The sequence below is a fragment of the Cornus florida genome, unplaced genomic scaffold, assembly GCF_030987335.1.
Source record: "Cornus florida cultivar Cherokee Brave unplaced genomic scaffold, ASM3098733v1 CherokeeBrave_3.0.0_Hap2_Chr07, whole genome shotgun sequence".
Lineage (NCBI taxonomy): Eukaryota > Viridiplantae > Streptophyta > Magnoliopsida > Cornales > Cornaceae > Cornus > Cornus florida.
In genome coordinates this window covers 19,846,845-19,872,516 of record NW_026775577.1, presented here as the reverse complement: position 1 = coordinate 19,872,516, position 25,672 = coordinate 19,846,845, and the positions used below count along the sequence as shown (strand labels likewise).

Sequence of the window (25,672 nt, the reverse complement as noted above, 5' to 3'; positions counted from 1 at the left end):
ATGTGTCCAGAGTATGATGTCAGGTATACCCAGTCCACCTAGGTTTGCAGACCTGATCCCATGTTACTTTTGCTCTGAATTTTGCCATAGAGGGCCCAGCCCACAGAATTTTTGAAGGATCTGATTTATCTGTGTACACTTTGGCAGGAAGGATTAAGGGGTTAGTCCAAAATATGTGCATACTTTAAAGGGTGGATTGAAATAGCTATAATCTTCCTGCAAATGAAAGAAATCTAGCAGTCCAGCATGTTATCAATAAGTGATTGGCAATCTGCGGCTGTCAATTGAGTAGAGATGAGGGGAATGCCAAGATATCTAAATGGTAATGTGCCAAAAAAGGACTGAAACATATTACATATATTATTTTTAGTGGTTACGGGAACTCCACTAAAAATAGCTGACTCTTGTTAGGATTTGGAAGGAGACCTGAAAGTTTGGAGAATGTATCAAGGCCTTTTTTGAGGGTTCTAGCTGAATTAATGTCACCATGATATAACATAAGAACATCATCACCAAATGGAAGGTGGGATATGTGCAAGGCTTTACATCTCCAATGGAAGGTGAAAAAAGGGTCAGAAGATGTCAATTGGTTGGTGATAGATGAAAGCGTATCTCTAGCAATCATAAAAAGGTAGGGGGATATAGGATCCCCCTGTCTCAACCCCTTGATATTATTAAAGACTCACAAAGCTCACCATTGACTGAAACTGAAAATGAAGCAGTGGAAATACAAGTTGTGACCCATGTAATAAAGACAGGAGGGAAGTTCATGAGTTCAAGGAGATCAATCAAGTACTGCCAATGAAGGCTATCATAGGATTTCCGCAAATCATCCTTGAGTGTAGGTGAGTACAAATCCCTATGATACCCTCTCAACAATTCTCGTGCTAAGGTGATATTATCACCAATATTTCTACCCTTGACAAAGGCATTTTGAGTCTTGTCAATCAATGTAGGTAGGATGGGTAGCTCAAAGCTTTGAAATACACTTGTACATAACACTACAACTAGAAATATGTCTGTAATCAGTAGGTGATGAAGGGTTGGGATCTTTGAAATTAGGGCCAAATATGTACTCGTATTATTCACTTGCTTTAGTAGCTTGCTTGTCTGAAAAAATTGTTTAATGGCAAGGGTCACTTCATCACCTACAATGGACCATGATTTTGTAAAGAAATAAGAATTAAACCCATCAGGTCCTGGGGGCTTCGTAGATTTGATTGAAAAAAGGCTGTTTTTAATCTCAAGATCAGTTGAATAGAAGACAAACTGTCTAGGAAGTCAACAGGCACTGTTTTTGAAATAAGTTGAGCAAGATAGTAGCAATGAGGATTGCTACCAATAAGTTCCATGAAAAATGATGTAAAGGTACTCTTTAAAGCTTCTGGATCAGTGGTGGATCTGCCATCTTCCTTACAAACAGTGGTGATTTTTTTCTTATTCAGTCAATTGACCCTTGATTTCTGCTGGTACAGCTGCTCTTCAATTTTACTCAGGCTAGAATAAGTGATGGAAAGAATCTTCTCCTGTTGTCTAAGGGTAGAGCTGCTAGGATCTGTATCAAGTTGAGTTTGACAATTCTGGAGATTAGACTTTGCTTGTTTGACCCTATCAGAAATCTTGCTGAAATCTTTCTGCTTTAGGGACTTCAAGGCATTTTTCAGCTTCTAGGTTGGGAAACAACTCTGAACATTGGAATGCCATCACTATGAGTGTTCCAAATTCTTGAAACAGTGTCCAGAAACTCAGGATGCTCACACCAAAAATTGAAGATCTTGAAGGGATATTTCCTCCTAGGGTGCTTAAGACAAGAATTAACAACCATTGGGAAATGGTCAGAGAAAAGGGAAGGGAGAAACTGGCAAGCAGAATCAGGAAATATGGAAAGCCAAATGGGGTTAACAACAACCCTATCAAGCTTCTTAGAAATATTCTCAGAACCGAAGGACCTGTTAGACCATGTGTGGAAAAGGCCAGAGAACCTTACGTCATCCAAATTAGAGTCCATAAGACAATCATTCAATTGTTCCATTGTAGGGGTCCATTGCTCAGTCCCCCCAAATCTTTCTCCAGGCCACCTAACTGCGTTAAATCCACTACGAGAATCCGTGTTTCTGAATCAACAGTAGAAGCAATCTCATTGATATCATTCCAAAGAATCTGTCTTTCTTCAGGGATATTGGCTCCATAGATAAATGTAGCAAAGAAATGAGGGAGGGAGGAGTTAGCTGATTTCCTTGCCTCTTTCCTCTGTTTCTTCCTTTCCCTAGATGCGAGTCTGGAGCTGCCTTTTTTTGGCCCCTCTTGTAACGACCCACTCGACCACATGGTATGATATTGTCCGCTTTGGGTCTGAGCCCGCACTGTTTTGCTCTTGGGCTTCACCCCAAAAGGCCTCATACCAATTGGAAATGACACACTTACATATAAACACTTCACCTTTCTTTTATCCAGGCGATGTAGGACTATACACCATAACTCGCCAGTGTGGTAGCTTGATAGTATCTCTCGCACCCGCCCACGACACACCCGCCCACATGGTCATCACAATCCACCCCCCTTAAAGGCCCGGCGTCCTCGTCGGCACACTTCTGGCTGAGTCAGGCTCTGATACCATTTGTAACGGCCCACTCTACCACATGGTATGATATTGTCCGCTTTGGGCCTGAATCTGCCAAAAGGCTTCATACCAATTGGAGATGATGCACTTACATATAAGCACTTCACCTTTCCTCTACCCAGGCAAGTGTCTCTCGCACCCGCCTACGGCACACCCGCCAAGGTCATCACAATCCAGCCCCCTTGGAGGCCCGACGTCCCCGTCGGCACACTTCCGGCTTGGTCAGGCTCTGTTACCATTTGTAACGACCCACTCCACCACATGGTATGATATTGGTCGCTTTGGGCCTGAACCCGCACGGTTTTGTTCTTGGGCTTCACCCCAAAAGGCCTCATACCAATTGGAGGTGACACACTTACATATAAGTACTTCACCTTTCCTCTACCTAGGCGATGTGGGACTGTGCACCCATAGCTTGCCAGTGTGGTAGCCTGACAGTGTCTCTCGCACCCGCCCACGGCACACCCGCCCACAAGGTCATCACAATCCACCCCCCTTGGAGGCCCGACGTCCTCGTCGGCACACTTCCGGCTGGGTCAGGCTCTGATACCATTTGTAACGACCCACTCCACCACATGGTATGATATTGTCCGCTTTGGGCCTGAGCCCGCGCGGTTTTGCTCTTGGGCTTTACCCCAAAAGGCTTCATACCAATTGGAGGTGACACACTTACATATAAGCACTTCACCTTTCCTCTACCTAGGTGATGTGGGACTGTGCACCTATAGCTTGCCAGTGTGGTAGCCTGACAGTGTCTCTCGCACCCGCCCACGGCACACCCGCCCACAAGGTCATCACACCTCTTCTTGTGTAGTAATACTTTTTTATTGAGGACCTGTGAACCCTGTGAAGGTTCCCCTGGCATGCCACATTGAGTGACAAGAGAAGTACAATTGACCTCTGGAGTAGTGCACACATCATGCACTTGAACATCGTCATCATCATCCAAATCAGAGAGCACCTTGAAACTATTAGAGGATCGTGAAGAAGCTGACTTCTCAGGTGAGAAAGGCGGAGAGACAGACTGGGTGAGGTGATTAGTGGTGACATTTATGGTCGGATAGGGCACATTTGGTATATATAGGAGTAGTTATAGGAGTATGAGTGTGGTCACGAGCAGGAGTATCAGGACATGGGGTTAGGGTCATAGAGGTATCAGAAACACTGTCATGAATATGGGAGGTGAGGTCAATTTCGGTTGTGAAAGATCACCTTTGGATTTGATCTTTGAGATGACATTGGATCATTGTTGCTCAGTAGTTAGAATGACAGTTTGTTGTTTGGGGACCCAAATCTTTACTGTTTTGGGGCAATTATGCATTGAATGGCCAAAGCATTTACATGATCCACAAGCTTGTGGCCTCCACTGGTACTCTGGTTTTATGGTAATAAAATTATCCTCACCAACTTTTATCTTAAATGATTCAACCAGCTTTTGTGAAGCACTAACTCCAGTTCAAATACTGTCATAGGATAGCCTCCTTTTAGAGTCTGTCATTTCATCAGCAAACAGGGGAACCCCAACTGCACTTGCAATGGTACTCAATCCTTTGGTATTCCATTATTCCAAAGGAATATTATAGAATTTAACCCATATTGGCAGGTTACTGCATGCATCTTTGTGTAATTGCATGTTTTGGTGCCATTTTTTTTAGCGTAATTGTTTATTAGAGAACATCCATGGCCCATGTTCTAAAATAAATTTGCAGTCAGCCTCATCTTTAAATTTGAAAACAAAAAGTACTTGCACAGTGCAATGACATCATCAAGTCCTCTAGCAGCCCACATCTTCTTAGCAATAGAACACACCATGTTAATGGAAAGTTTATTCTGAATAAAGAACCCAATGGTACTAGATTGCCATTCCTTCCCTTCAATTTTGGCACATGGTGGAGGGTCCACAAAAAATTCACCATCTTTAAATGTGGGTTTAAGGAACTCAAATAAAGTTTTGGGGAAGTCACAGTTGCAACCTCAGACCACTAAGGAGGTAGGTGAGATTAGCTCAAGTGATTGGATTGTAGCTGGAATTTGTGGGGTCATGATAGACTCAAAGGGAAGGTTAGACAATAAGGGTGGTTCAGCATCGTATGACTTGTCACCATGTTTAGCTTATGTGAGGGGTGGAAAGGTGGTATGGTCAAGGACAAGTTTGGTAAGGCCAGGGGTGACTTGACCTTGGCAGAGTTTAGGTGGGATATGAGAGTGGAAATGTTGACCATCTTTTGTCTGAAGGCAATGGTTTAGTAAGGATAGCACGGCCATTCCCTTTAGTTGCAGCTGCAGGAGGGTGAAAAGGTGTAAGTTGACTTCCCTAGTTTTGAGGCTTGCAGGCTTTAGTGAAAATTTGAAAATTGCTCTGATGTTCATGCGCCTGGGTCATGTGTTCCGGGGGGGGGGGGTGGTTTCATCAATCTTTTATAGACTTTATGTTTCAGTGTCAAGGTTACATGATGTGTTTCAACATTTTACATAGCTTGTTCTTATTTATTAAATTATGTTTTCTACTTCAGTTATGTATATTTTCATAGTTTATCTGTTCCTGTTTTTTTTTTTAGTTGCAGTAGCAGAGTTTATTTTCTTTTCATTGCCCTCTTTATTCCCAGGGTGTGGAGTGGATTTGAGTCTACTCAATTTCTCCTCTATTATGTATTTTGTTTTTCAGTCTTATCACTTTTAATTTTAGTTATTAACTGACATGAAGGATATCTGCAAGGAGAAAATTGGAGATGCTTTTCTTATATAAAGAGTCATGGCAGAGGAAGAAAAACTGCTGGAAGCCCGGGTGAAGGAAGAAGAAAGAGTGAATGAGCCTGAGGAGCAACCCTGCTTGAATGACACCTGGTTCACTAAATTAGATGAGCTTCTAACGCAAACTCAGCTTTACTCGGTTTCTGCTGGAGAAATGGATGACATCACATTTGTATCCTCTGATGCATATTTCATGAAGAAATCTCTATATGAGCATTAATTTATCTTGTTACTGATTTAGTTAGTATATAAACTTTATTGATATAATGGAGTTGAAGAAGATATTGGAACTGTGAAAGAGAAAAAGAGAGGCGGCGGTTCAAAAAGGAAAGCAGCAACAGATTATAACAATGTAATCCCCTCTTTTCTTTTTGTTTTTTCTGACATTGATTTAGAAATTCAGTTTCTGTATTACCTGGAAGGCTGGAACAACCTTCTTCTTGGATCCCTGACATTGTGTCAACTTGACACGGATGTGGTTATCTCTACCTGAGTCCAGAAAACATATCATATGTCTTCTTGTATTATAAATATTATATGACATTATATGTCATTTTTGTAAACGTTCTTTATGATATTCATTTTTTTTTTACTTCATTTATGCTGAAAATTGATTGCGTGTTTCTCTTCTTACCATAAGCAAATAAAAGAAACAAAACTTCATCTGATTAAAGGAAGTATGCTATATAGGAGGGAAATTGATCACTTATGTATGAATTAGAGGTGTTTCTTCAATTGATGCGTATCATGGTTGTTAACATGATTATGGATTTCATATATGATTTGAGGGCATTGTCCATCGATGTGTGAAAAGGAAAGGATCAAATTGAATGGTAGAAGGTCATATTTTATTAGTGTTGTTGGAACATTTTCATGAGAGAATAAGTGTACTCTTGAGATTGTTCCAAATAAGCGTCCACAGTATTGAATACATTCAAAACAATTAAAATGGTCTGAAAATTCAGATAAGCAACTTTATTAAAGCTCAACATCTAGTGCTTCTCGTCTTCTCATTTTTTCTGATTAATTTGATGGAAACAACATATATGCTTGTATTCATGATGTCTAGGAGTTTAAAAGTAACACTTTCATGCGGCATAGTGTTTGTTATTTCTTCATTAATATCATTTTGGGGCAGGGCGTGTAACTCTGGCTTGCTTATATCCAGACCCTGATTGTCTGTTTATTGCTTTCTGTGCTAATTCTCTTATAATTTTAGTTGACATTTGATTGAACTTAAGGTGGATTATCTGTTCATTAGCATAGTTAAGCTTGAGGATCAAGACCCCAGGTAAATGAGATGATGGTTGATCGTCTTGTTTATTGCTGGATTTTATATGGCAAACCTTTTATTTAATTTATTTTGTGTGGTCTGCCAACACCTTGGAACATGATTGAAGTCGTGGTTGATACCCAAGATACCTCGTCTTGTTGGGTTCTAATCCAAATATATGACATGGTATAGTACACACAATATATGATAGGACAGCTTCATGGATATACTTTTTTAGGTGCATGTCAACAAGAATTGTAGACCCTACATATCATATCCATGGCCAATTGTCTGTCCAACATGCATAATTTGTCTTTGTCCATGTAACACAGCTTTGAACCATGACTTGCAACCCCATCAAATGGATTTTTTTTAATCATTTATGGCTTCTTTGTATGATTATTTTGTTTTTTACAGGTGCCCATTTAAAGATTAAAGTGTATGTCCTATTTATTCAATTTTTGGTTGCCAGACTGCATAGATTTTTCTCCAATGCACGTTCAATTTCTTTATGTGATTTGACATTGTTTTGACCTGTGAAAAAATGGTGATATTTTTCAGAGGATGGCAAAAGAAGGCATAGATTTTGCACGTTCAATTTCTTTATGTGATTTGACATTGTTTTGACCTGTGAAAAAATGGTGATATTTTTCAGAGGATGGCAAAAAGAGCAGTTGCAGTAATGCTTACAAGACCTCGAGAAGGCACTTCTCTGAAAGATATGAACCTCACTGAGGAGGTGAGGCTGAACTTGTGCCTTTGTTGACTGGTGGAAAGCTGAAGTCCTACCAAATTAAAGGTGTGAAATGGTTGATATCTTTATGGCAAAATGGGCTAAATGGGATCCTAGCAGATCAAATGGGGCAGAAAGACAGTTCAAACTTCAAACTATTGGCCTATTTGCACACTTAAAAGGCAAGGGTTTGGATGGGCCCTACTTAGTTATTGCTCCTCTTTCTACCCTCTCAAATTGGGTAAACGAGATATCTAGGTAATTTTCTGTCTTGGTGATTTATTGAATTAGCTGATTCCAAGTAGTGGAATTAAAGCTAAATTGATTGTTATTAGCTTAAATTACTGTGTATTCCCTTTTTTATATATGATAAATTTTTTCATTCTGTACATTCCCCATAAAGGTTTGATCCCTCGGGGAATGCAATTATCTACCATGGGGATAAGAAGCAAATAGATGAGATAAGGAGGAAGCACATGCCGAGAACAATTGGCCCCAAATTCCCCATTATAATTACTTCCTATGAGGTTGCTTTAAATGATGCAAGAAGCACTTGAGGCATTACAATTGGAACTATATTTGTTGTTGATGAGGTATATTATAAAATTTGTCCATGAATATCTTATTTTCAAAACATATCATATATCTTCTCGTGTTGTAAATATTATGACATCATATGCTGTTTTTTTAAAGGTTCTTTATGATATTTCATTCATATTTTTTTTACATCATTTATGTTGAAAATTGATTGCGTGTTGCTTTTCTTACCATAAGCAACTAGAAGGAAACAAAACTTCATGTATTTAAAAAGGAACTATGCTAATAGGAGGAAAATTCATCACTTATGTATGAATTAGAGGCATTTCTTCAATCGGTGTGTATCATGGTTGTTAACATGATTATTGGCTTTCATATGTGATTTGAAGGCATTGTCCATGGATGAGTGAAAGACAAGGGATCAAAGGGAATTGTAGAAGGTCCTCTTTTATTTGTATTGTTGGAACTTTTCATGAGAGAAGAAGTGTACTCTTGAGATTGTTTCACGTAAGCAGCCACAGTACTGAATAGGTTCAAAACAATTAAGGTGGTCTGAAAATTCAGATCAGCAACTTTATTAAAGCTCAGCATCTAGTGCTGCTCGTCTTCTCATCTTTACTGATTAATTTGATGGAAACAACATATATGCTTGTACTCATGATGTCTAGGAGTTTAAAAATAACACTTTCTTGCGGCATAGTATTTGTTATTTCTTAATTAATATTTTTTTTGGGGCGTGGGGTGTAACTATGGCTTGCATATCTCCAGAACCTAAATTGTTTGTTTATTGCTTTCTCTGCCAATTCTCTTATAATTTTAGTTGAAATTTAATTGAACTTAAGGTGGATTATGTTTCTGCAATCAGTACACTGTTTATCATCCTTGGAATTTTATTACTTGTTTTACCAGCTAAGTTTTGATACACTGTCTCTCTATATGCGATGTTACATGTGTTTGTATGTGTGCATGTGTGTGTGTGCGTGTGTATCAGTGCAGGCGCGCGTTCTTTTTTTCTCATGGTCCCACACAATGTAATTTTGACGTGCCCTCTATAAGCTTACAAGCCTGCACCCATGCATGAATATGTTTAGTCTCATTTTTGCTGCCTCTTGTCCTTTTCTTTAGAATAAATTTCTCTCCATGCATTTGTCTATAGTGTCTACTTTGATCGCAAAATTGCCCTCATTTCAGATTCAGTTGCCACAGAAGAAAAAAGAGCATTTGATGAACCGTCTTCTGTTTTAGTGATAACCTGTTATTTTTGGTGAAACCTATCAAGGAGTTCAATGACTTGAACAGTAATTACAGAATATTTCTCCTGAGCACTGCTGGGGGGCTCGGTATCAATCTTACTGCAGCTGATACCTGCGTTTTATACGATAGTGACTGGCTACCTTCTTCAAACCATGATTTTCTCTATTTCTTGAGCTTGTTTTGGTCTTTTTGTTCTTTTCATTTGATGCACTTGACATTTTTGGTTTATCATATTTCATTTGCATCCCAGAATCCCCAAATGGATTTAACAAGCAATGGATCAGTGTCACATAATAGGTCAAACAAAAGCCCGTTCATGTTTATAGGCTGGCAACAGCTCAATATATAGAGGTACCTTTATGGTTGGCTTTGTTCTTTTGTTTTATATAATGCAGTTTGTATTCTTCTTGTAATGGGAAGAAACGGAGAAAGTATATGCTATCAGTGTCGAATTCTGAAAAGAGCTTTCAGTAAGTTAAAGCTTGAGCATGTCATGATTGGGAAAGGGCAGTTTGAGCAAGAAAGAACCACATCTATCAGTACAGATCTATCTTGATATCTTCAACCGTGTGATATGTACTGTTATGTTGGCTCAATAGTCCTGGATTGCCATGCTGTAGTTCTCTGTTGGTCAATGTGCTTATTAGAGAGCCAGGTTGATATAAGATTTCCATGCATGAATTAACTTGTTAGATAATGTATATTTTCTATCCTCTACAACAGACAAATGAACAATTGTTGACACGATCCAGTTGTCCTACTCCAAGTTATTCCAAAATTTCCTAGTCATTCAAAGTTTTTTTTTTTTTTCCTGCTATATTTTAGTGTTCTTAAATTTTCTCTTGGACTGTTTATGATTTCTAAAGCTTATGTAGACTGGCTAGGGTTTTGGCTTGGTTCAGGGTTCTTGCAATTTTGGTTGGTTCAACATGAAATTGGTAGGCATTGGTCCGGGCTCGACCTTGTTGTGAGGGGGCCAATTCCAGATCAAAACATGCAAGTCTGAATGTCTGATGTCTGCTTTTTTGACAGAAAAAAATCTTCAGCTGCAATAATGCTGAGCTATGTGCATATTATTTTGGTTGTCCATATATTTCTCCGTATATATGTATATATATATATATATACATACATACACACATGCATATTTTAAATACTTTAGGTTTCATTACTCCTTTTTTATGCCAAAGAGATTACGCTATTATTTCCATATTTGAAAACCATGATTTTAGATTTATTAGATTATGATCAATAGTATGGAAGGATGTCGATGTTATATCACTTGAGCTTTCTGTTTCCTTGCCATGCTCCATATGTGGTTTTTTCAGTGTGAAACTGTTTTAATAGCGAAGTTAAATGATTTTCTTGGCAATGTGGCATGTAATGCAGCTCTTTCTCCTTTGAAACTTTTCCATTAATGGAACTGTGTTATTTTGGGAGGACCTGCTGGCACTTCTCCGAGACGAAGAAGATCTGATGCAAACGTGAAATCTCTGATGAAGATTTCGAAAGGGTTTTGGACCGCTATGATCTACTTGGAGGTACACCAAATGAAAAAGGAGAAACAGGCGCCGGTGTTAGTTTGTTTCCCCTTAAAGTGCTTGGTTGGGAGGTGGTGATGCCAACTGCAAGTGGAGGCATGCTCTCCAATCTCAATAGCCGACAGACTGGTTTAGTGTATGTGGGATTTGGTTTGGAGTCAGGCAGGATTTTTGGGAGTCGTGTACGCTGTTAATCTGCGTTGTGGTTTTGGATCTGACATTTTCTTGGATGCTAGAATATGCAATCAGTCTTGTATGAGCTGAAAAATGATTGAGAAAGATTTCTTTCATTTTGTAAATGTGGAAAAAATTCAATTCTCTGAAAAGGAAGCTGATTTTTTTCAAATTTATTAATCTATATGGAAACCTTGTATCTTGGGGGATGGACAAAAGCTGTTGAAATTATATTTGTGAAGTTTGTAGAAACTGATATGAAGTCAAATACCCTTGGCATTGGTTATTTGTTTTTTCTTTGGCCAGTGAAACTTTATATATTTTCAGGGCAAGAAAATAAATTCACAAACTACTCAGATTTAATTTAATTTTTTTATCAACTTCATGAGAAGAAATTTTTTTTTTTTTTTTTTTTTGGGAAAATGAGACAACAACAAAGCCGAGACAAGGCCCACACTTTTACAATGAAGTAAAGCCCAACCTAAAAAACCAAAGAATTGCCGGAACAAAAGCAGTTTGGCAACCTCTTTTACTTTGACCCGAAACAAAAGTAGTGTTTCTGCTTTAGAGTGTTTTCAACACTATTTCGAATTTTGTTTGGTTACGTAAATTTGTTGTAATATTTTTGGAAGCAAAAATATAAAAGCATGTTGGATAAAAAGTGTTGTAAGTTTGAAAAATTGAATGGCTTAAAATTGTTATTTTCGAATTATTATTATTATTTTTTAAATAGTATTTTGCTACCGTGAGAAAGCAAACAAAAACATCAATTTTATACTTCAGATTTTGGCCTCAATTTTGGAAGTGATTCGGTACTTTTCAAATGATAGTAAACGTTACCATGTACTTCGTGCTTTTGTTTCGCTATTGTATACTAGCAAAAATCAAAAACCTGCAGCAAAAGTATTAGCCAAATAGCCCCGCAAGACAATTTGCCAAAGGCGAATGTAGGGGTGGACACTGGTGGGTTTAAACCCACAAAAATAAATAAATAAAATTTACTATACTAATTTTATCCCCGCCCCAAAAAAAAATTATTAATAAAATTAGCTCACTCAATGAAACCCAAGTTAAGTCAGTCATCATATTAAAATAAAGGTCCAAGTCAAATAAGCCCAGGGCCGGCCCTGCCCTGGCCCAAGGAGACAAAGGCCGTCGCCTAAGGCTTCAAAATTTATGGGGCCTTGGATGATAGGACACTAGAAAGGAAAAAAAAAAAAAAAAATTTAAGGACACCAAAAAGGAAAAAAAAAATAAAATTTAGGGCAAATCATTTCACCCAACCAGTTAAATGGTCAAAACTCCAAACACGAAATATCATTATTACTATTCCAAAATTAAATTTTGACCGGTAGATTTGACCATTTGACTGATTGGTTGTTTTTGCCCGTATGTGTGTGTGTATATATATATATATATCAATTAGGGCAAATCATTTGAACCTCCCCAATTGCCTCCATCTATATTCTGGTTCTCAACTGTGAACTCCCCCCCTCTCTTTCTCTTTGCAACTGCAAACTACTAAATCTACAAGAATCAGAAGTTCAAAACCCATATATTTCAGTATTTTTTGTATTACACTCATATCATTTTGTATTCGTATATTGTGTAATCACATTAAACCATATTATTATTATTATTTGAATTTCTTCATTTGGTTAAAATAAAATTAAAAAATATATATTTATTTGGACTTATCATCTCCCTTTCCCAAATGATAAGTGACTTTGGAAATTACTTTTGACACAATTCATTCCATTAGCAAGGAATTGACCATAAAATTTAGTTGAGAACCATACGCAAAATAAATAACGTTGTTCAAAGAATAAACAAGCAATCACGAAGAATAAAAAAAATCATACATAAGAACACAAGATATAAATAGTTCACTCAAATCTTAGGACTACGTGTATAGAGCACACCGAACAAATTAAAAGATAGAATAATTACAAAGAATATTCTCTTAATCTTTCTCAATTGTTCTCTCTTGTATTTTGCACAAATTAATCAATCACACGTATGATGATTCTCTAGCGAGAAATAATATTTTTCTCCTACAACAAATTATCTTGTGTAGAATCCAAAACAGAAGTTAAAAATAAATAATATTTTTAATTTCATTTATAGGCATTCCATAAAATGAAAACAGTTGAGAAGAAAAAATAAAATGATAAACGTTGTAATCATGTGGCTTTTTCCCGCCACCGTGCCACCCAAACTAATTTGTTCAGAGTCTGTATATATCACGCTATCTAGTCTGCGACTTCATTTTCTCTCTCCCTCCATCTTTCTCTTTCATTCATTTTCTGAATGAAGTTGCAGAGTTTTGATTTTTGGACAGCTATCGATTCTCTCTCTATCTATTTTAGTTAAGAAATTATTACATGTAAAATATTTTACTAAATAGTTTGGAATTTTAAGTATGAGTGCGTTTCTATCTGCTTTTGTTGAAAATTTTGACATTTAAAAATTGGAATGTTTATCTTATTTGTCATGGACAACCTCTTCTCATATTTATAGCCAGTCGCACCTTTTATAAATTCTTCCATTCGTACAAAATATCTACGACTGTATATTTAACATATATATTTTAGATCTAACTCACATCTTCTCAAAAAATTTCGATTCTTATAGAATATCTACAATGATACTTTTCTCACATTTTAGATCTAACTCACACCTTCTCAAAAAAATTCTATTCTTACAAAATATCTACAATTATATATTTCTCAAAATTCTAAATACAAAATATGTACAATGGTATATTTCTCATATTTTAAATTCTAGATTTTTAATACAAATTTGTTGGCATTTTTTGTTTTGTGTTGTTCGTGTTTTGATATTTGGATTAAAATATGAGTAATGATATTCTGTCCGATCAAATTGGCCTACTCCTAATCTGAATCATACGTGTAACTGCCACGTAATTTCCTAAATAGTTGATATTTTATTTGGGCACTAAACAGACCAAAAATAAATATGGAAATAAGTTAAAGAGATTTTGATGACCCCTCTATCTTTCTGATTTCTCTATTCATCTTCTTCGTTCTGCTATTTCCTTAATTCTTTCTCTCTGACGTACTGTTCATCGTTACAGTTCTTAATGAACTTTTGAAGTTATTTTTTTTTTTTTTGCAATTAAATCCCCAAAACTGATACAATATACAAAAGCCATAATATATATTGAAAAAAACTATCTCTCTGATTTCTCTATTCATCTTTTTCGTTCTGGTGTTTTCTTGATTCTTTCTCTCTGACTCACTGTTCATCATTACAGTTCTTAATGAACTTTTGAAGTTTTTTTTTTTTTTAATCAAATCCCCAAAACTAATACAATATACAAAAGCCAAAATATATATTAAAAAAAAAATGAAAAAAATACCTTCAATCTTATTAAGGTTCATTTTTTTCCTCTTCAAACAAACATATATATGTATTTTCCCCCTTTGATTTTATGAATTAATAGAGACTTTATATAATTTTGTAGGCCAAATTTCTTTGATAATTACATTGTTTTTGTTCGGTCATTGGGGTAGAGGTAATCTATCCATCAAAACATATGGAACTTGGATAAGACACTGTGGATTAGCCCACTAAACACTTGGCCATTATTACACATGGAATTAAATACTTGGCCGAAAGTATATTTGGTAATGTCCATTCTTGCACGAATTTTGGAAATAAAAATATGAAAACATATTTGATAAAAAAATGTTAGAAGTTTGAAAAATATAATGGTTAGTTTTTATAAATAAAAACAAAAACAAAAATGGTATTGTTCATTGCTAAATTACTTGTTACTAATGCTGAAATATATAAAAACATCAAATTGATGTTTCAACTTTTGATTACTATTTACGAAATAATAGATAATGTGCAAAAACAAAATAATTTTTACGAAACACATTTTTTCTATTATTTACTATTACATGACCCGAGACAAATAAAAATATCAAAAACAAAACACAAATATAACCAACATAAAACAAATGCCCATTTAAAAGCAAAATAAATTCAGTGGGACAATATAGCCCAGAAGCCCATATGAGAGCTAAAATAAATTCAGTGGGACAACTTAGCCTGTAAGTTTCTAGCCCCACCCAATGAGATCATACACCATTTTAACGTCTTCGAGAAGGTTAAGCAAATAAACATTCATGTGATTTATTTTATTAATAAGTCTCTCATAACTAGTGTTATCAATTTTTTTTTTTTTTTTTTCTCGTCTCTTCTTTTTATCCAAACCAAGTTTGAAAAAAATGCAAATTTCACAAGTATATCAAGGAGAGAAAAAACTTTTGTGAAATTGCAAGGATTGGACCTCGAAATCTTTACTGGGTTAAGTGTAATGTTGGACCTAGATAATAAAAATATAAAATTCAAGGTTAGTCCACATGTGTTGGTAATATGTAGTCCTGGCCTGAACAAAAACTCAAATATCTAGGCACATACTTAGCAAAGGTTGGACTGGCTGATGGGGCCATATTTTACAGATCCAAATAAACATTAAAACCAGTTAGGCCCATGTTCATGCTAATGATTTTATTTTAATCCACAATATCTATAAAATTGTGGAAGTTTAAAAACTGTGTTAGAATTCCTCAAGAATTAATATTTTTGTATTGGATTGTAGTTGGACCTTTAACTACTTTAATTATAAAAAATAAAAAATAAAAAAAAAATAAAAAGGATACACGGTTATTTATAAATTTCATTTTGTAATGGGTGGTGTTAACAAGATTCAAAAAGAGTTTATTTATACTAAAATGCAAAGTAGTAACAACCAAGGATATTCAACTCCCCCAAGGGAGTTCCGGGTTCGAGTCCCAGCAGCGGAAGAAACCATTTAGTAGAATTATCAGGAAGCTCATACAAATTGTAAGAGTTATACAAGAAAAACATTATATAGAAATTTTTAATACACGATATTTTAGATTTCAAATATTAATGAAATTATAATTCATACATTATATAATTAAAATATAAGATCATTTGCATTATACCATATATCATTATATATATATATATATATAAATTTATTTTGTCAAATAGTAATTGATATTTTAGATATTAATATAATTTTTAATAGGATGATGTTACAATGTTAAATAGATTTTTTGTGTAACTCTTATAGATAGTGTTCAACAAAAATTCTTAGTAAACATATGATAGTCTCTTACCTTGTAAAGTGTCTATGTCAAGGATTGCCGTCAACAATAAAAATCGATCACTAAGTTTTTATTTATTTATAAGTATATGTATTTAAAATACATTTTTATTATAAGTTTGTGGATTATTTGAAGTATATTAGGCAAAGAGTCTTAATACATTGGCCGAATTTTGAACGGATCAATGAGAAAGAAAATGAGAGCGATTGTTCAAAATTCGAACAACAAATAATTCGTACAACTCACACATCCTTTATTTTTTTTTTTTTTTTTTTTTGAGGATCATGATTCCCTTCTTGGCGGAGGGGATTTTTTGTACACTCTCTTATATATACTCGCCGATCTGGTAGCCGGCGGCCTCTGAACTCTGAACTTCGGAGCTCCCATTCCTCAATTATGCACCTATCATTAAGAGAATCAGAAAATGATGAGGATATTAATAGTCAAGCAAGTTGCTTTTTGAGGATTTTGTGTTTCAAGGTTCACAAAATAAAATCTTAAATTTAATTTTCTATTTATACAATTTGTCAAGAACAGAACTTGAATGATACGAAGTTATAAATTTTTTTTTTTTTTTTGGGTGAGGTAAGTTGCAGGGATGCATATAAATCTCGTTCAACCCTCCTTTTTTTTTTTTTTTTTTTTATAGAGATATATATATATATATTTGGACAAGGTAAGTTGCACATGAATCAACTTCAACCTAAACCCATTATCTGATTTGTACGGTTGGGTTCGTAAAGGCAGATCAATTCGGTTACTAATTGAATTTTTTTGGAATCAGTCAGATTAAGAGTAAAAATATCCGGATCATAGTATTAGTTACCAGATAAAAAAAAAATGATAGTAATAATCTATATCCATAAATAGATGAATAAGAGAGAAAATAAAAGAAATGATAGTATTTTTTTTGGATAAGATTGAAAAAAAAAAAAAAAAAAAAAAAAAAAAAAAAAAAAAAAGAAGATAACACTATCATACTCTTTGAAATAGAACATGAGTGGAATAACAATTTCCTTTTTTTTAATTATAGAGGGCTATTTCGGAATTATGAAAATACTATTTAAACACTATCATTTTCCTCTTATCTTTTCATTTTTTGAGGAATATGATATGAGGGATAACTATTCCTCCTTATCCTTTCCTTTATCTCTTATTTTAACCCATCCAAACACAATCAACTTTATCCCTCTCCCTATCATTTCCCTCACTATCCCTCAATCCAAACAAAGCCTAAGCTTCATGTGTTACAAAGAGCCAAAGATTGAAGCGTGGCAAAGAGCCCCGAGTAACAAAGGGTTAGGTCTTAAGTGAACTCACCCTGTATTTCAAGGTTCGAACCCTCCACTAACTCCTTAACTATTGTCACATAAAAAATAATAATAATAAATAAATAAATAATAGTAGTATATGCTCAGAGAACTAGTATCAATTAAAAAACCTGTCAAAATAATAATAATAATAATAAAATAAGTAGTAAGCCCTTATATGAGAGAGTTTTGTAATATATCCTACAAGGTTACAATATTATCAACTTATACCCTCACACTTTTAGGTACCTTTTTTAACACATACATGAGCCCAACTCTTGGACACAACCACTAGAAAAATGTCCACACATCCTAAAATGAGCAGATCCAGAAAATGACACAAAAACACAACCCTCATTGGCATGGGTTGTCTCCATGAACACAAAATTCATGCTACATTAAAACACCTACTTTCCTCATATAGTATTGTTTCATTTAGGATATTAAATATGTTATTGAATTGTATATTGCAGATATTTCGGCTCCGTTTGTTTGAAATTATTACATTGTCCAAGACTACATTGTTCCGTCCAATCACAACCTAACATGCAGACAATAAAATTTGATTTTTGTTCGGAAAAATCAAATATGAATGGGAGTAGCATTCATTAACAAAATTTGTTATGTCAACCCTACTAAACAAGGGAAAACAGGTAGCATTGTTAACTTATAGTGTAACTCAAGAAAATCCACCCAATTTAGCTGGATCAATCAAGCCATGGATAAGAAACAACATAAAAATGCATCATGAAAGCCACTATGCATAGCAAAACTCGAAAAAATATATATAGAAACCATTACCTAGTGTCAATCTCACCTGCTTGAGATGCTAGGAGCAAAAAATTGAAATTTGTCAACTTGAATTTTTATCATTATATCAAATGATGGTTGCAAAGTCAGAGATAGACACAGGTAAACATATACATACTGTTGAAAGTACACCATAATATTGTCTTTATGATGCTACCAAATTGAGACTTCAAAGATACTGTCTATTGCTTCAAAATGAGTCCCTAGAAATGGCCTTCACTGACCTTGGCGAGGACATCAGCAAACTGATTGCTCTCTGAGAGTATTGCTAAGGTGACACACTGTCGACTTCGGCCAATATGTCATAAATGGGAGCTCTGTGAGTGAATCCGCAGTGTCATCGTCTTCAAGGATGGCAGATTTTTGGCTGCTCTTGTCAAGTGAAGACGTCGAACCAATCAGAATAAAACGCAACTGAGTCTAATGCAACTTGCTTACCTGCCAATGGTTTCAATGAACCCAGAAAATTAAAAAATATGATCATAAAAAAATGGATTCGCACATAGTAACTACTCTTGGACTAGATCATGTATTCTCATGCTTATCAGCATTAACCTTTAACACTGGATCAAATATGTATGGTTGACCCTGTATTTCAGGGTCATTTCACATCTAACATGGGCCTCCTACATTGGATCTAGCAACTGTTACAATATTAAACGGTGCAAGCCTAATAATCAACTGCAGACTAGCTAAGAATATGATAAAAGACCTAAATCACTATTATTTCAATAAAACAATAGCCAAATATAGGACAGATGTGCAAGGAATCCATTTTCAAAAAGCAATAGAAAATTCCTTCAGAATCATTGCCTCTCAGAAAGCAATAAATGACTCCTTCGAAATAGCAGCCACTAATCTCAAAATTCCCCTACAATCCTTAGTCACGTAGACAACGTGAGACCAGTGATAGGACTTCCTCTAAGCTCCATTAAAATAGACCGTCCGACAATCATTGCCTCCAAGAAAAAAATTGCCCTCATAAATAACATCTAACTACATAGTAGAAGAAGAATGATCAATGACTCCAAAAGTAAACTCCAAGACCAAAATTGCTCAAAATCAATCTCTATAGAACCTAAGAAATAATAATCCCTGAACCAATAAAAAACTATAATGATTTAAATCAAGAAGATAAAAAAAAACAAAAAAAAATGTTGGGGGGTGGGGGGAGGACAAACAAGAAATTTTAGTAGCTGCCAGATTTTGTCAGAAACTTCATGATGGCCAAGGCAGGTGGATCAAAAACATTGTTTCCATTTTGGGTTAGTTTGTGGGAGCAGCATAATGGGCAAAGCAAAAAGGGATGATCTCAGATCCTGGTGTATAAATTAGGAATCTCACCATTCAAACATATTATGGAATGCTATTATGTATATAAAGGCATGTTATTTGTCCAACTTGTCTTAATGAACATCCCTTCTATAACTTGTTTGGACAAAACAAATAGAAAAAAAAAAATGGAAAATAAAAAAAAAAAACTACTCCAAGTGAACAAAACCTAGAAATGGCGGCAAAATTAAGAATGCTTAGTATCTGGTCCTGATTAACCCTTGACAAAAATGAAGAAAAATGTTTTTTCTGTCAATGTATTTTAGTCATGCACACATGCTGCACTTGCACTACTAAATAAACTGTTCATCTTGTCCTTATTTCATTCTATACCATTTGAGACCTAGAAAATAAGAGAACATTACAATAATCAGAAAATGAAGAAAAACTGTTCATCTTGTCCTTATTTCATTCTATACCAAAACCTAAATGATCCGTGAGACCTTTTTAAACTTCTCCCCATACCCAACTAAGTTATTTCTGGTCGGTAGCATGCTGCACATACTTCAAAATATACTAATCAGAAAATGTGGGCCTAAACTCTTCTTCTATAGAAGAATTGCATATTGATAGATCTCTTGTACGCGAAAGTTAAATCCAGATAAACATGTCTTACATAATATATGATAGAACAACATACAGGTCATGACACCTGAGACTTTGTAGCCATAATAAAATCATGGATACTTAAATCCAGAGACAATGGTTTTACATAATATATGAATGAATAGACAAGTAAGAACACATAGGACTAATTAGCCATAATAAAATCAAACACACATGGAAATGACCACTAGCCCTACATATATAATAAGTCCACTTACTAGTAAAAAAAGGCGATCCACCAAACCCGTGTAAATACTATATAAACACACAAACCAACCATCACAATCACCACATGAGTATTCTGCGGAAATAGAAAAGAACTAATAATTGAAAGATACAGCAACTCAAATGGATCTACGAAGCAGATCAACCAGTTGTCCAAAGTAAAAAAATTAGTGCGTATTTCATAACATTACAGATGAGAAACATAATTATGAAAATTTCCAAGATGTGACAAATTCGAAAGAGAAAGTCGATGTGATCTTCATAATATACAAGACAGTCTTACCTCTTCTCCTACTGGATCAGCCACCAAACAACCTCATTGAAGTGATTAGAGGATCACTTCTTAGCAGACCTGATATGCAGCCAAATCATTTTTGATAGAAACCTTGAAATCCTATCTCACCCTCATACGCTTTGAATACTTCTGGAGCTAACTCCTTATACTTGGTAAGAAACCTAGTCTCAAATCTCTTTTTGCTTTCATGTAACGCCCATATCAAATGTACATTCTTCCCAATCAAACCCTTTCACATCAGAACTTGCAGAACTGAATATCTTGGAATGAGTTTCCTTTCCAAACTAGCTAGAAAAAGGAGAGGGCATTCAGCAGTCTCTGATGCTCTTAACCCCACCTTGTTCACGAAGAAATCCATCAGTTCCCTGATCTTCTTCTCTGAGGAAAGCAAAAACCTCAGTTCCAATTTGAATGCCGAATTAAATGTGCTTTCAGACTACCCAAAGCTCATACAAGCTTCCTTTTTCTTTTCCCAATTGAGTTTGGTATTCATCGACATTGTACTGATAGCCGATAAGTATGATCGACTTTGGGGATCAAAATCCATTTCCTTAACTGCATCAGTAACCTCTTTAAACACATCAACTCTCGACATTAGTGCTCTACACTGCAACATGATTGTTTTCCAATATGGGATTCAGGCACATCATGAGCCCGCAAAGTGTTGATATTTGGCACCATAAGTTTCTGAACGTCGCACAGATTGACCTGGATAGATTGCTTTAGAGCATAAATTAAATTCTCATTGGTTGTTATGTATCATTTAAGGAAATTTAATGTGGGTTTGATTCACATTAAAGCTAAAATAATTCTCACAACAGCATTGGCCATCTCTGATGGTTAGTGAAATTAACGGCATGGGTTGGTTTGTTACACAAATGTACCTAGAAGTGAGTTAACTATAATTATTCAAAATAATAAACCAAACTAGAGAGAAGTAAGTGTAATTTACCCTTAGTATTAATATTAGACTTTTTTCAATATGATCTAGTTTTTCTAGATATATTTTTTGTTAAAAAATAGGATTTAAAACCACATTATTCGATTATTTGTTTTTTCAGATATATGCTTTCTGAAAAATAGAATTTAGAAACACATCATTCCTTTATTTTTAATGTTGCTGTTTGTTGTTTTTTAGATATATATATTTCCTGAAAAATAGTTTATAAAACCAAATCATTCATTCATTCCTTTATTATTCTTGTTGTTGTTTTAGATTTTTTTTTCCTGCAAATAGAATGTAAAACCATATCATTTGTTTCTCTTTTTCTTCTTCTTTTGTTTTTTTCCCCGAAAGGTCTTTCGTTCGTTTCTAATTGCCTCATGAATTATGTTGCATGCTTTTTTTAGAAGAAATAAAAAAAGAAATGTGATACTCACATTGCAAAATAAGCTACTGCAATTCAAAAGTCTGCACTACAAAAAGACCATTAAACAAATTTAACTAGTAGAAAGTAGCTGTCCGGGTAGAATTGCAAATTCCACTGAAAGTAGCTCAGAAGAACCAAATATGAATGGGTGTAGTATTCATTAACAACATAAAAATGCATCATGAAAACCATTATGCATAGCAAAACTAAAAACAAATATATAGAACCCATTACCTAGTGTCAATCTCACCTGTTTGACATGCTATGAGCAAAAATTTGAAGTTTGTCAACCTTAATTTTTATCATTATATGAAATAATGGTTGCAAAGTCGGGTATAGACACAAACATATATATACTGCTGAAAATACACCATAATATTGTATTTATGACGCAACCAAACCCTGTATTTAAGAGCCATTTAACATCTAACATGGGCCACCTAAACATAAATTACATCTGACAACACATAGTAGAAGAAGAATGATCAATGACACCAAAAATAAACTCTAAGACCAAAATTACTCAAAATCAATCAATAATCTCTTTTTCTACATTTAAACCTAATTGTAACCTCGATAGAACCTAAGAAATAATTACACATTGTCTAAGAAACTACCTAAACCAATAAAAAACTTTGATGATTTAAATTTTAGAAGAAGAAGAAAAAAAGGGACAGACAAGGAATTTTAGTAGCTGCTGGATTTTGTCAGCAACTTCATGATGCCCAAGGCAGGTGGATAAAAAAAAAAAAAAAACATTTCCATTTGGGTTAGTTTGTGAGAGCAGAATAATGGGCAAAACCAAAAGGGACGATCTCAGATCATGGAGTATAAATTAGGAATCTCATATTCAAACATATTCTGGAATGCTATTACGTAAATAAAGGCATGTTATTTGTCCAACTTGTACGGACGAACATCCTTCTATAACTTGTGCGGACCCAAAAAAAAGGTCTACCAGTGAACAACACCAGGAAGATAGCAAACTTAGAGATGTTTTTTTGTCTCATCCTGATTAACCCTTGACAAAAATTCCAAAAATGAAGAAAAAGGTTTTTCCCTGTCAATGTTAAGATAAATCACCATAGTTAAATTTTCTTCCCTGCTGAATATAATTAGCACTGAATAATAAGTGTACCCAAAGGAACTGATCATATTTAGAGATGGAAACAAAAATTATGGGGGTCATAACTGGGTGAGTTAGTGTAATGGCAAAAGTTTCAACTAACAATTGTGAAAACCAACAAGCGTATGTAAACCATAGATACACTTGTTAAGGCCTTTAGAATATATAATGAAGAATGACTTTGACGTCCTTGAAACCAAATCCTAATGTTCCAGGAGATCTTTTTCTACTTCTCCCCAATTCAAATATCTCATACCCAACTAAGCTATTTCTGGTCAGTAGCATGCTGCATATACTCCAAAATATACTAATCAGAAAATGCAAGCTGTGGGAGTCTTACAAAGTCCGGAAACAAATTGAACTCTTCTTCTATAGAAGAATTGCATATTAATAGATCTCTCATACGCGAAAATTAAATCAAGAGAAACACGTTTTATATAATATATGAAAGAACAGACAAGTAAGGACACCTAAAATCACGGAAAGTTAAATATAGAGACAAAATATATGAATGAATAGACAGGTAAGGACAAATTGGACAAATTAGCCATAATGAAATCAAATACACATGGAATGACCACTAGCCCTACATAAATAATAAGTCCTCTTACTAGTAAAACAAGGCAACCCACTAAGCCAGTGTAATACTATATAAATACACACACAAACCATTACAATCACCACATGCAGGATAGAAAAAAACTAATAATTGAAAGATAAAGCCACTCAAATGGAACTATGAAGCAAATATGCCAGCTGTCAAAATTTTAAAAATTAGAGCATATTTCATCACATTACAGATGAGAAACATAATTATGAAATTTTCCAAGATGTAAACAAAGTCAAAAGAGAAAGCTGATGTGATTCTTCATAAGATACAAGACAATTTTACCTCTTCTCATACTGTATCAGCCACCCAAAAAACTCATTGAAGTGATGGCAGACCTCATATACAGCCAAATCATTTCTGAGAGAAACCTTGAAATCCTATCTCACCATCATATGCTTTGATTATCTCGGAAGCTACCTCCTTGTACTTGGTCAGAAACCTGGTCTCAAAATTCTCTTTGGTACGATTCATCACCCAAACCACATCTACATCCTTCCGAATCAAACCTTTTGACATCAGAACTTGCAGAACTGACCATCTTGGAATGAATCTCCTTTCCAAACTAAATCGAAAAAGGCTTGGGCATTTAGAAATCTCTGATGCTTTTAACCCCGCCTTGTTCACGAGGAAATCTATCACTTCCCTGATCTTCTTCTCTGAGGAAAGCATAAACCTCGGTTCCAATTTGAAAGCTGAATTAAATGTGCTTTCAGACCAACCAAAGCTCATACAAGCTTCCTTTTTCTTTTCCCAATTGAGTTTGGTATTCATAGTCATTGAACAGATAGCCCATAAGAATAAAATACTTTTGGGATCAAATCCCATTTCCTTAACTGCATTAGTAACCTCTTTAAATACATCAACTCTCGACATTAGTGCTCTAGAATGCAACATGATTAGTTTTCCAATGTGGGATTCAGGCACGTCCTGAGCCTGCAGAGTGTTGATATTTGGCACAAGAACTTTCTGAACGTTGCGCAGATCGAGATGGATAGATCGCTTAAGAGCACAAATTACATTCTCATTTGTTCCTAGGTATCGTTGAAGTAAATTTACCGTGGGTTTGATTCGGTTTTCTAAACTGTAACGTAACATGTAACATGAACAGATAATCCTAGGCAAGTCAGGTCCGACAACACCCAAAGATTTGAAATACTCAATTTTGGGTCTCAAATTTGTCTCTGGATCAGCAAAAATTAATTTTGGGGTTAAAGAAATTAGGACAGAAATATGTGTTTCAGTGAACCCATACGACCTTAGGAGTTTAAGAACCGAGTCCGGTTTCTCTGTACTGTTGATGTTGACCCCCTTAGCAGCTGAGAGAGCAGATTTTAGAGACAACCCACATGACTCTGTGAGGTAAGAGATGATTTGTTTCTCAGTGAAATTTGATTTGTTCGCTATAGATTGGGTTTCAAAAAAACGAACAATAGTGGGTGTATTGTGATTGATTCTGTGATGTATGAGAGTGTCGTACATGAAATGAAAGATGGGTGATATAGACTTACAGGATCTGAAAGCCATAGGGTTGAGCGATTTGAATGTTAGCCTCAGTCCTGTGCTCGATCTTCCACAAGTTTCAGGAATAAACCCTAGCCCTTCAGAAAAGCTTTTTCAATGTCGCAAGTAAGCTCAGATCGAGTTATGTTAACGAGTCACCCAATCGTGATTAAACCATAAACCTCCAATCGTGACTAAAAAGCAAAAATTGCTTTGGGCCTTTAAAATGTGCTCATATCAAGGATCCAAAGGGCACTGCTTATTTTAAGACTCGAGGAGTGGCGATTTAAGCCCATCCTCATTAGACTCTAATTTCCATTCATTAAAATTAAATTATTTAAACACACAAATTTAAGTGGGTAGGTAATAACAAGTAAAAATGAATCAGTGTATAATTCAATTGTTGATGATGAGTCAAGAGCTAAGTCAAATTAAGC

General features: G+C 35.1%; 1 protein-coding gene and 1 pseudogene across 3 annotated transcripts; one reads left to right on the top strand and one right to left on the bottom strand.

The window, feature by feature from the left end:
- The first annotated feature begins 5,372 nt into the window (after positions 1 to 5,372).
- On the top strand, positions 5,373 to 10,903 carry LOC132316368 (ATP-dependent DNA helicase DDM1-like; annotated as a pseudogene).
- A 7,301-nt stretch (positions 10,904 to 18,204) lies between these two features.
- Positions 18,205 to 25,455, bottom strand: LOC132266716 (uncharacterized). Of its 3 annotated transcripts, XM_059767686.1 has the most exons (3): positions 24,018 to 25,455; positions 20,618 to 21,337; positions 18,205 to 18,609 (listed from the first exon to the last, which is right to left on the bottom strand). In XM_059767686.1, exon 1 carries the CDS (start codon positions 25,257 to 25,259, stop codon positions 24,087 to 24,089), a length of 1,173 nt encoding a protein of 390 aa, XP_059623669.1. In that variant the 5' UTR covers positions 25,260 to 25,455; the 3' UTR covers positions 18,205 to 18,609; positions 20,618 to 21,337; positions 24,018 to 24,086. The 3 variants fall into 3 exon arrangements, with proteins under 3 accessions (XP_059623669.1, XP_059623670.1, XP_059623672.1); XM_059767687.1 differs by lacking the exon at positions 20,618 to 21,337; XM_059767689.1 differs by lacking the exons at positions 18,205 to 18,609; positions 20,618 to 21,337 and having other exon boundaries at positions 22,741 to 25,087; positions 25,244 to 25,454.
- Positions 25,456 to 25,672: the final 217 nt, after the last annotated feature.

Coding starts and splice junctions, on each gene's coding strand:
- LOC132266716 (XM_059767686.1), bottom strand. CDS start 25,259: ATGGCTTTCAGATCCTGTAAGTCTATATCACCCATCTTTCATTTCATG.